This window comes from Palaemon carinicauda, chromosome 2 (assembly GCF_036898095.1).
Source record: "Palaemon carinicauda isolate YSFRI2023 chromosome 2, ASM3689809v2, whole genome shotgun sequence".
NCBI classification, from domain to species: domain Eukaryota; kingdom Metazoa; phylum Arthropoda; class Malacostraca; order Decapoda; family Palaemonidae; genus Palaemon; species Palaemon carinicauda.
The window spans coordinates 196,242,540-196,254,584 of NC_090726.1; the positions used below are offsets into that span (position 1 = coordinate 196,242,540).

A 12,045-nucleotide genomic window follows, 5' to 3' on the forward strand; every position below is an offset into this window, starting at 1 on the left:
CTTTCCCCCGAGGCAGAGGGTTCCGCGGAGGCCGAGGAGGCAAATCGACAACGAACCATTGAAAATCCTCGGGTAGGGGGAAGACTCTACATCTTTCAGAACCGTTGGAAGTTGAGCAATTGGGCTTTCAGCATAATTTCCAAAGGTCTGGGGTGGAGTTGAATAGAAGGGCCCCTTCCACCAAACAGTTTCCATCAACTTCCAAAGAAGGAGCTAGCCTTGTATGCAACCGATCTATTGCAAAAGAACACAATCAAAGAGGTAAATCACTTAAAATTTCAAGGTCGCTTGTTCAGCGTGCCAAAGAAACTCAGACAAGCGAAGAGTAATCCTGGACCTGTCCCGTCTGAACTCTTATATTCGATGCGACAAGTTCCACATGTTAACCGTCTCTCAGGTGCGGACCTTACTTCCCCGTGGGGCCGTCACCACCTCTATAGATCTTACAGATGCCTACTATCACGTTCCGATAGCAAGGCATTTTCGCCCGTTTCTAGGCTTCAAACTAGGCAACCAAGCCTATGCATTCAAAGTAATGCCATTCAGGCTCAACATAGCACCCAGGATATTTACCAAACTGGCAGAGACAGTAATCCAAGAACTCCGAACCCAAGGAATTCAAATAGTAGCTTACCTGGACGACTGGCTTATCTGGTCAGACGTCGAGAATTGCCTCACGGTAACGAACAGAGTGTTAAAATTCCTTCAACAGTTGGGATTCCAGATCAACTTCGAGAAATCTCGCCTGGTCCCGGAGACCAAGTTCCAATGGCTGGGATTACAATGGGATCTACGTTCTCATACGCTATGTCTCCCCAAAGCCAAGAGGGCAGAAATAGCAAAGAACACAAAACGTTTTCTCAAGGACAAATTGACGTCAAGGAGAAATCAAGAGAGAATCCTGGGCTCCTTGCAGTTCGCCTCTGTGACAGATATCCTACTGAAGGCCAGACTGAAGGACATAAATCAAGTATGGTGCTCCAGGGCAAACGGGAAATATCAAGACAAAAGAGCTCGACTTCCACCAAATGTGAGGAAGAGACTTCACCCATGGACAAAGGTCAAAAGTCTGGAAAAGTCAGTTCCCTTACAATACCCGTCCCCAAGACTCGTCATTCACACAGACGCCTCCTTAACAGGCTGGGGGGGATACTCCCAGTACAGGAAAGTCCAAGGACTATGGTCGACAGTATTCCGCCAACTCCATATCAATGTCTTGGAGGCCATGGCGGTATTCCTAACTCTAAAACGACTGACCCCAGCCAAGACCCAACATATAAGATTGGTCCTAGACAGCGCAGTCATAGTCCACTGCATAAACAGAGGAGGCTCCAAGTCAGGCCACATAAATCATGTGATGTTAGCAATATTTTCCAAGGCAGCATCGAACAAGTGGCATTTGTCGGCAGTCCATCTAGCGGGAGTGCGGAATGTAGTGGCGGACGCACTTTCGAGGACAACTCCGCTGGAGTCGGAGTGGTCACTGGACCTAAAATCATTCAAATGGATCTTATCTCAGGTCCCGGGTCTCCAGGTAGACCTGTTTGCAACAGAGTCCAACCACAAACTAGAGTGTTACGTAGCCCCCAACCTGGACCCTCAGGCTTATGCCACAGACGCAATGTCGTTAGATTGGAACACTTGGGAGAAAATTTACTTATTCCCACCAATAAACCTGTTGATGAAAGTGCTAGACAAATTCAGAACTTTCAAAGGCCAGGTTGCTCTAGTAGCCCCCAATTGGCCCAAGAGCAATTGGCTTCCCCTGCTGGTGGAACTGGGTCTCCACCCTCGACAGATACCCAATCCAATACTAACACAAGTAGTACAAACTCGCAATGTATTCGCTTCCTCAAAAATTCAGAGTGCCCTAACTTTATGGACTCATGAAATTTGCAGCTCAGAGAGGTGCAGATATTGATCCTCAAAATACCCTGTTTTTAGAATCAGATAAAAGGGAATCCACCCTTCGACAATATGACTCGGCTGTTAAAACACTTGCAAAGTTTTTAAGGAACTCGAAGGTTGAGATGATGACTATGAATCTGACAGCAACCTTCTTCAGAACTCTATTTGAATCAGGCCTAGCGGCCAATACAATTACTACAATTAAATCAGCCTTGAAAAAGATTTTCCATATTGATTTTAATATTGACCTTACGGATTCATACTTCTCATCAATCCCGAGAGCCTACGCCAGATTGAAACCATCAGCTCGCCCTGGCTCAGTTTCCTGGTTTCTGAATGATGTCCTTAAGTTGGCCTCTGACACTCTTAACGAATCTTGTAATTACATACAGTTATTGAGGAAAACCCTATTCCTAATGAGCCTAGCTTCTGGCGCCAGAATTTCAGAACTTTCAGCCTTGACTAGAGATCCAGGTCATATTGAATTTCTCTCGTCAGGGGAAGTCCTTCTCTCCCCTGACAAAGTTTTCTTAGCTAAAAATGAAGACCCCCAGAACAGATGGTCCCCCTGGAAGATTGTTCCACTTCCTCAGGATCCTTCATGTCCAGTTAACACTCTGAAAGCCTACTTAAATAGAACTTCCATCAAGTCCTCAGGGCCCTTATTCATTAGAGAAAACGGAGGAACCATCACCCTGAAAGGAATCAGACAACAAATTCTAAATTTAATAAACAGGCTAACCCTGAATCATTCCCTCACGTTCATGATATACGAGCTGTAGCTACTTCAGTTAATTACTTTCACCACATGAACTTTGATGCACTTACGAAATATACAGGCTGGAAGTCTCTGACAGTTTTTAGACGCCACTATTCAAAACCTTTGGAATCCTTAAAATTTGCTACAGTGGCAGCAGGGAATGTGGTTCCTCCTGAAAGTAATGAGTCTTAATCACAATGTCTTGCTCTATCCTCCTTCCTCCTACCTGCCTTACTTATTGTCCCTACGTTAGTTTTTGGTTTTGTTTTTACCTGAGCTACACCCTTATGGTGTAATTTTATTTTTATCATGCCTATTTCTGGGCTCGAACCTGTGCCACCCAGTGAATAAGCTCCATTTAGCACTTATTCTTAGGTAATTTACTGCTAAATATACCAGAGAAAAAATGTAAAGGAGTGCTAGGTTAACTAGCTCGCTCACCTATTGGTGTCGGTATAAAATTGGGCGTATAATCCAGAGGTCCCGCACTATTTAGATTCATCCACGACAAATACCCCAATAGAGGAGAGCCGTTCAACCTCACTCGGCACCACCAACTCTGCATCCGCTCAGAACCCAACTCCTTTTAGCACGCCGGTGTTGTAACCCGCTTTTTTGTTGTACTCTCGTATTTCGCTTATTTTCCACTGGATTATGGCTTCTTCGTCGGTTTCCCAGGGGACACCGTCTAAGTTAAGTACCAAGCTTTGTTTTGCTGTGTTTTGAGCAACCTAGATCGTTTAATATTGAAATTATAGGAGTTTATTCTCTTCGTTCATATCGATCTTGCTTGATTCCACTTACAGTTGGTACTCCTGTTTTGAGAGCTTTTAGTTTCACTCGCGGTGTTACTATGTGTATTATTTTTATTATTAAATTTTATTTGTTATTGTGGATATTCATTATTTAGCGTTTAGAACCCTCGTGGTTCAATTTTAGGGCCGATATCAGTTACGTATCGTTATGGCTGCCGACCTTCGTTACTAGGCGGCAATGTTATTTTAAAAGCCATCAGGTGTGTCCTTTGTGATTTATTTATTATGTTGCATACCTTGCCCAAAATTTTTATGTGTATATTTATATAATTTTTCAACGCTATCACTATTATAATGAATATTTGTGCTATTACTCCGTTTGATCTGTCTGGTTGGGGATCGTCAGTTGGTAGCCCTGCTGCTCCGTATCACGTGATCCTCCCCCAAGCTCCCCCTCTCGCTAGGTGGGCGGCTAGGCTTCTCTCCCCCCCTCCCCTAGGGGACCGTTGCCTTCCCTCCTTTTAGAGGGGGTAGTTCAGTGTTTATGGACTTTGTCCTCCGGGTGTCCCGGCGGGTTCGTCTCTGTCTAGTCTGGTTGGCCACCGGTCAACAGAGTTGGATCCCGGTGCACCCTATTTTATATTCACTTATCACACTTGTTTATGTTATACGAAACCCTCTGGGTTCGGTTGGCGGTTCTTATCTACAGTTCCGCCCCCTATTAATTTATAACAGTTCCTATGATTATATATGATTATATATGTTGAGGATGATAGGGAGGCAGATATAATTGCTGTTCCAGGTGTTGAAGTGCCAGTGATGGGAGATGAGAATGAGAGAGAGATTACAATAGAGGAAGTGAGGAGAGCACTAGATGAAACGAGAGTAGGAAAAGCATCTGGTATGGATGGTGTGAAAGCTGAGATGTTGAAGGAAGGGGGTGTGACTGTACTTGAATGGTTGGTGAGATTGTTTAATGTGTGTTTTGTGTTGTCAATGGTACCAGTAGATTGGGTCTGTGCATGTATTGTACCACTATATAAGGGTAAGGGAGATGTGCATGAGTGTTGTAACTCAAGAGGTATTAGTTTGTTGAGTGTAGTTGGAAAAGTGTATGGTAGAGTACTGATTAATAGGATTAAGGATAAAACAGAGAATGCAATCTTGGAAGTACAGGGTGGTTTTAGAAGAGGTAGGGGTTGTATGAATCAGATTTTTACAGTTAGGCAGATATGCGAGAAATATTTAGCAAAAGGTAAGGAGGTGTATGTTGCGTTTATGGATCTGGAGAAAGCATATGATAGAGTTGATAGGGAAGCAATGTGGAATGTGATGAGGTTATATGGAGTTGGTGGAAGGTTGTTGCAAGCAGTGAAAAGTTTCTACAAAGGTAGTAAAGCATGTGTTAGAATAGGAAATGAAGTGAGCGATTGGTTTCCGGTGAGAGTGGGGCTGAGACAGGGATGTGTGATGTCGCCGTGGTTGTTTAACTTGTATGTTGATGGAGTGGTGAGAGAGGTGAATGCTCGAGTGCTTGGACGAGGATTAAAACTGGTAGGCGAGAATGATCATGAATGGGAGGTAAATCAGTTGTTGTTTGCGGATGATACTGTACTGGTAGCAGACACAGAGGAGAAGCTTGACCGACTAGTGACAGAATTTGGAAGGGTGTGTGAGAGAAGGAAGTTGAGAGTTAATGTGGGTAAGAGTAAGGTTATGAGATGTACGAGAAGGGAAGGTGGTGCAAGGTTGAATGTCATGTTGAATGGAGAGTTACTTGAGGAGGTGGATCAGTTTAAGTACTTGGGGTCTGTTGTTGCAGCAAATGGTGGAGTGGAAGCAGATGTACGTCAGAGAGTGAATGAAGGTTGCAAAGTGTTGGGGGCAGTTAAGGGAGTAGTAAAAAATAGAGGGTTGGGCATGAATGTAAAGAGAGTTCTATATGAGAAAGTGATTGTACCAACTGTGATGTATGGATCGGAGTTGTGGGGAATGAAAGTGATGGAGAGACAGAAATTGAATGTGTTTGAGATGAAGTGTCTGAGGAGTATGGCTGGTGTATCTCGAGTAGATAGGGTTAGGAACGAAGTGGTGAGGGTGAGAACGGGTGTAAGAAATGAGTTAGCGGCTAGAGTGGATATGAATGTGTTGAGGTGGTTTGGCCATGTTGAGAGAATGGAAAATGGCTGTCTGCTAAAGAAGGTGATGAATGCAAGAGTTGATGGGAGAAGTACAAGAGGAAGGCCAAGGTTTGGGTGGATGGATGGTGTGAAGAAAGCTCTGGGTGATAGGAGGATAGATGTGAGAGAGGCAAGAGAGCGTGCTAGAAATAGGAATGAATGGCGAGCGATTGTGACGCAGTTCCGGTAGGCCCTGCTGCTTCCTCCGGTGCCTTAGATGACCGCGGAGGTGGCAGCAGTAGGGGACTCAGCAGTATGAAGCTTCATCTGTGGTGGAAATGTGGGAGGTTGGGCTGTGGCACCCTAGCAGTACCAGCTGAACTCGGCTGAGTTCCTGGTTAGGCTGGAGGAACGTAGAGAGTAGAGGTCCCCTTTTTTGTTTTGTTTCTTGTTGTTGTCGGCTACCCCCCAAAATTGGGGGAAGTGCCTTTGGTATATGTATGTATGTACTATCCCGGAGTTCCTATACGATTTGGTTTATGGATATACTTTTATTTCCCGGCCCGGGGCTTATCCTCGCCCCGGGAAATCAGACACCATGTGTCTTAATTCCTTGTTGTTGCATCCTTTTTATGCTCCCGGCTCGACCGGAATGGATTGCTATACTTTAGTCTTAAGTTAGACTTATGTTTAGGCCCGGGTCCTCCGGACCCGCCCCTACTTAAGAATATTACAGTTAAGCTCTAATCTTGTGTTAGACTTATGTTAGGCCCGGGTCCTCCGGACCCACCCCTACTTAAGAGAATTACAGTTTCTCATATACTATTCTTTTTATAGATGGTGCATTGTCAGACGACGGCCTGTGCGGCTGTTCTGCATCAGCCCTGTGGCCATACCGTATGTCGGTCTCACGCCCTCTGCGGAGTTCAGCTGGAGGACGTCGTGGTAAGGCACCCGGATAACTGTGTGGTCTGTTTTGACCTCATCACCACCCTTGGATCTGACTCGGTGAGTCCCGTTGGCTATGTTGCCTTCTTATTTATCTTACCTTTTTTGGTATACATACACTACTTAGTAAGATCTCTATGGTCTTGAAGGACCACTGGGAGTCTTCCCTTTTATAATTCCCACTATTATTTCAGGCATCCCTGGAGCAAAAGTCTGCGGCTCGGGCCACACTGAAAGTGTGGGTTGGTGGTTTTGCCCGGAACGTGAAGTCCAAGCGGCCGTACGTCCTATCCGAGGACTACTGTTCCATGATTTATCCCAACGCCAAGTCTTCAGCCGCTGTGGCTAGGCATGTTGCAGCTCCCATCATTGCCCACATTGATGCCACCATAGCGGGGTTCATTGATCCAGAGCAGGATCCGTCGGACGCCCCCGGAGATCTGGAAGACAATGTTGCCTCCATGAACCTGGACGTTGAACCCATGTTATTGGATGATCCGGATACAGGTAGGGTGGTAAGTGAGGCAGGTGTTTCCGGCGCTGAGATTCCTATCCTCAGCCCCGCTCTTTCTTCTTCATCTCATCGCTCTTCCTTTCATGGTTTTTCTAGGGACCGTGATTCGTCTCAACGATCACACCCGGTTCCCCCCAAGGATAAGTCTACATCTAGAACCTTACCTAAAGCTCGTAAGCCTCACAAGGCTTCCCAAAGTTCTAAGCAGAATACAAACCCGTCATCTAAGGCTTCTGGCTCCTCCTCTAAGTCTCACGACCCGGGAGTTCATTCCGCCACTCCTGCTGCTAGCCCGGGCCTTTCCGAATCAGCCATGCTTCGCATCGTGTCGGAGATGCAGGCTAAGTTGGTATCAGAAATGCAGTCCAAGATGGACACGATGTTCTCTAACATCGGTCAGAGACTTGGGGCATTAGAGCAAGGTGCTCCGGAGCGAGTCCAAAGCTCTCTCATCCCGGATGCCTCTAAGCTCCCGCCGTTAGCCAAGAATAATCCTTGGCGTATGGCTCTTCATTCCCCGTTCTCAGACGGAATGTTAACTTTGGAGGGTCTTGGCACTCGTCCTCTAGAGGACTTTGAATTCTTTCCTCCTGGTCTGGCATTTCCATTTCATGGTTATGCCAGGCTTACCGAGGAAGCTTTGGTTCGGTTAGACAAGGTCCCCAAAGAGACGGTCATCTTCCCAAAAGAGCAAGCCCAATCTGTTTGGGCCAGATTCCTGAATGACATTGGCTGCACCAACACCATGTTGACGCCTTATAAGAGCTCCTTCACAATGTTCTTAATGGACAAAAACACCGTGACTCCATGCGTCAATAAGGTAGCAGAGCTTGCTTTCCAATATGCTCTGGAGGAGAAGCCCTTGCCTCCCATCCGAGAGGTGGATCCAATCTCCCTCCTTCTTCCTTCAGGCATTGAGTGTTGGGACAATGTCCATACCAACTTTACCTCTGGCAAACTAGCAGCAGACTGTGCTTCAGTAATGTTTAGTGAGCGGCTTCCCCGTCTCCCGGAATCCCTCATTAAACAGGAGTATGATTCCCGCCTACGTGTTGGCCGTACTCTGAACTTGGCCACGTCCACGGAGTCGATAGCCTTGACTTATGATACTGAGAGTATCTTTAAGTCTCTCAATAAGGCTACGTTGCAGTCATTATACTACGACCTTTATGACTTCGCTATTGCTAAACGCAGGTGTCGCAAACACGTCCTGGCTGAGGCGACTATTAGGCACGAGCCTAATAAGCTTATCCGGTCCTCCTGTTGGGGTTCAAATCTCTTCCCTGAGGATCTTGTAGAGGAGGTCTTGGCAGAGGCCACTAGAGTCAATCAGAGCCTTAAAGCCCGTTGGGGTTTGACTCCTAAACGAAAATATGACCCCGCAAATTACCAAGCCCGGGGTAGGAAGAAGCTCCGCCCATATACCTCCACCCAGTTCAGGCAACAGCAGAGTGGTTCGTCCAATTTCCGACTGCCTCTTCCTCCATCTCCCGTTGCCCCTGCACAGCCTTCCACCTCTCAGGCTCCTTCGGACGACTATGTCACCGTTCTGCTCCCTAAGAGCCAGCTTTCCGGTGCCTCCACCACTTCTCCTGCCTTTAACCAGTCTTATGAGGCTCATAGCTCTTCCCAGAGTTATAATAGAGGTAGAGGCTACCACCGTGGTTCTAACCAGAACAGAGGCAGGGGAAGATTCTTTCGCAAGGGAAAGAACTTCCGAGGCGGACGTGGAGGCAACTCCTCAAACCAATACTGAGGTGCAGCAGGTAGGGGGGAGGCTCTATGCCTTCCGCAACAAATGGAGGTTCAGTCCCTGGGCTTTCAGTATCATCTCCAAGGGACTGGGGTGGAGTTGGATTCAAGGGCCTCCTCCTCCGAACAAATTTCATCAACATTCCACTCCGGACCTAGTCGAATTTGTCCAGGATCTGTTACAAAAGAACGCCATACAGGAAACGAAACACCTGAAGTTTCAAGGTCGGCTGTTCAGTGTCCCGAAGAAGGATTCAGACAAGAGAAGAGTGATTCTAGACCTATCCCTTCTCAACTTGTCCATTCAATGCGACAAGTTTCGAATGCTTACCGTCTCGCAGGTGCGGACCTTACTTCCCCGTGGGGCCGTCACCACCTCTATCGATCTTACAGACGCCTATTATCACGTCCCGATAGCGAGACACTTCCGTCCGTATCTAGGCTTCCGCTTAGGGGACAAAAATTACTCCTTCAAGGTGATGCCTTTCGGGCTCAACATCACCCCAAGGATCTTCACAAAGTTAGCAGAAGTCGCTGTTCAGGAACTCAGAAATCAGGGGATTCAAGTAGTAGCCTATCTGGACGACTGGCTCATTTGGTCAGACACCTCCCAAAATTGCCTAAAAGCCACTCACAAAGTCATCCAATATCTTCAATCTCTAGGCTTCCAGATCAACTTCAAGAAGTCCCGTCTTCTTCCGAAATCAAAGTTCCAATGGCTCGGCCTGCAATGGGATCTTATATCTCATACTCTGTGTCTTCCCAAACCCAAGAGGTTAGAGATTGCAAGGAACACCAAACGCTTTCTCAAAGACAAAGTAAGTTCCAGACGACTCCAAGAGAGGATTCTGGGGTCCCTTCAGGTTGCCTCAGTGACGGATCTACTTCTGAAGGCAAAATTGAAAGATATCAATCATGTCTGGCGTTCGAGGGCGAACCGGAAGCTCCGGGACAGGAAAGTCCGCCTTCCTCCCATTCTACGGGAAAGACTTCTTCCTTGGACAAGAGCCAACAGTCTGTCAAAGTCAGTTCCCTTTCGATTTCCGCCTCCGAAGTTAATCATTCACACGGACGCATCCCTATCAGGTTGGGGCGGCTATTCTCAGCTCAGGAAAGTTCAAGGTCTTTGGTCTCCCTTATTCCGCCAATTTCACATCAATGTGCTGGAGGCCATGGCAGTTCTTCTAACCCTGAAACGTCTCGCTCTACCCAAGAGACAACACCTTCGTCTGGTCCTCGACAGCGAAGTGGTGGTCCGCTGCCTCAACAGAGGCGGGTCAAAGTCAGGGCCTCTGAACCATGTTCTAGTAGCCATATTCTCCCTAGCAGCCTCGAACCGTTGGCATCTTTCAGCTGTCCACCTGGCGGGAGTCCGGAATGTAGTGGCAGACGCCCTGTCCCGGACCTCCCCTCTAGAATCGGAATGGTCACTCGATCTAAAGTCATTTCGGTGGATTCTCTCTCGGGTTCCCGGTCTCCAAGTGGACCTCTTCGCCATGGAGTCCAACCACAAATTGAGAGTATATGTGGCTCCCAATCTAGACCCTCAGGCTTACGCCACAGACGCCATGTCACAGAATTGGGACATCTGGGAGAAGATTTATCTCTTTCCCCCGGTGAATCTTTTACTGAAAGTCCTAGACAAACTGAGATCCTTCAAGGGACAAGTAGCCTTGGTCGCACCCAACTGGCCCAAGAGCAACTGGTATCCTCTCCTGCGAGAGTTGAGACTATATCCTCACCCGATACCCAATCCGGTTCTGTCTCAGATAGTACAAACACGCGTTGTGTACGCTTTCTCAAACATTCAGAGCGCCCTAACTTTATGGACTTCATGAAGTTTGCGGCCATGTATGGTGCCAATATTGATCCTCAAAACACCCTGTTCCTAGAATCAGATAAACGGGATTCCACCATCCGCCAGTATGACTCTGCAGTTAAAAAGTTGGCAAAATTTTTGATAGACTCAGACGTGCACTGTATGAACTTGAACCTTACAGTCACTTTCTTTAGATCTTCATTAGAATCAGGTCTGGCAGCCAATACTATTACCACTATTAAATCTGCTTTGAAAAAGATCTTCCTAGTGGGTTTTAACATAGACTTAACCGACTCTTTGTTAGCTTCAATTCCGAAAGCCTGTGCCAGACTGAAACCGGTTACTCGTCCTACCCCGGTGACCTGGTTCCTTAATGATGTACTCAAATTGGCTTCTGATACCATTAACAGTTCGTGTGATTACATTCCCCTTCTCAGGAAAACACTTTTCCTGGTGAGCTTGGCTTCCGGGGCAAGAATTTCTGAACTGGCAGCCTTATCGAGAGACCCGGGTCATATTGAGTTCCTTCCTTCGGGAGAGGTCCTTCTTTCAGCTAACAAATTCTTTTTGGCTAAGAACGAAGACCCTCAGAACAGATGGTCCTCCTGGAAAATCGTCCCTCTCACGCAAGATCCGTCTCTGTGCCCTGTTACTACTCTTAGGTCTTATTTATCCCGGACCTCCTCTATCTCCTCGGGGCCTCTATTCGTTAGAGAACAAGGTGGTACCATTACCATTAAAGGGATCAGGCAACAAATTTTGTATTTTATTAAACAAGCTAGCCCTGACTCTTTTCCTCTTGCACATGATATCAGAGCGGTTGCTACTTCGGTGAACTTTTTTCACCACATGAATTTTACGGACCTTTCCAGGTATACAGGGTGGAAATCTCCGTCAGTGTTCAAGAAACACTACCTTAAACATCTGGAAGCCTTAAAATTTTCTACAGTAGCTGCAGGGAGCGTAGTTACTCCCAGGTAACTCACAGGTTAATTCCTTGTCACTTTATCTCTCCCTCTTACCTGCCTTATTTATACCCTATTTGTATTCGTTGGTTTCGCACCTGAATACTGTTATTATATTTGTAAATTTTTAACTCCTGAGTATCTGTATATATTATCACTCACGGCATTATTATACCTTACCTTATTTGTCAATTGTTCTACCAAGTGGATTTATGTTCCTTTTAAGATACCCTTATAATTGTTTTTGGCACTCATCTCTGATTAAAGCAACTTGTTTTTCCCTTACGCTTATGATTTTTCCTTTATTTTGCAAGTTTGGTGACATTTCTCTTGTATATATTCACTGGGCGGCACAGGTTCGAGCCCAGAAAAGGGATTTTGACGTAGGAAAAATCTATTTCTGGGCGAGGGACCTGTGCCGCCCAGTGAACCCTCCCAGCTCCTCTCCCTTGGAGTCCCCAAACTTTGGGTGCTAAGGAGTTGGGTTCTGAGCGGATGCAGAGT

The 12,045-nt window shown here is 46.5% G+C and overlaps 2 protein-coding genes across 2 annotated transcripts in view; one reads left to right on the top strand and one right to left on the bottom strand.

Moving 5' to 3' along the window:
* LOC137629437 (uncharacterized) overlaps window positions 1-12,045 on the bottom strand; it is a 319,508-nt gene that overhangs the window by 258,428 nt on the left and 49,035 nt on the right. The window lies entirely within an intron of this gene.
* LOC137614655 (uncharacterized) lies at window positions 808-1,878 on the top strand (the record flags this gene model as incomplete). Its single annotated transcript, XM_068344350.1, has 2 exons — window positions 808-1,335; window positions 1,447-1,878. Coding segments are annotated over exons 1-2 (960 nt in total), but the record flags the coding sequence as incomplete, so codon positions are not given.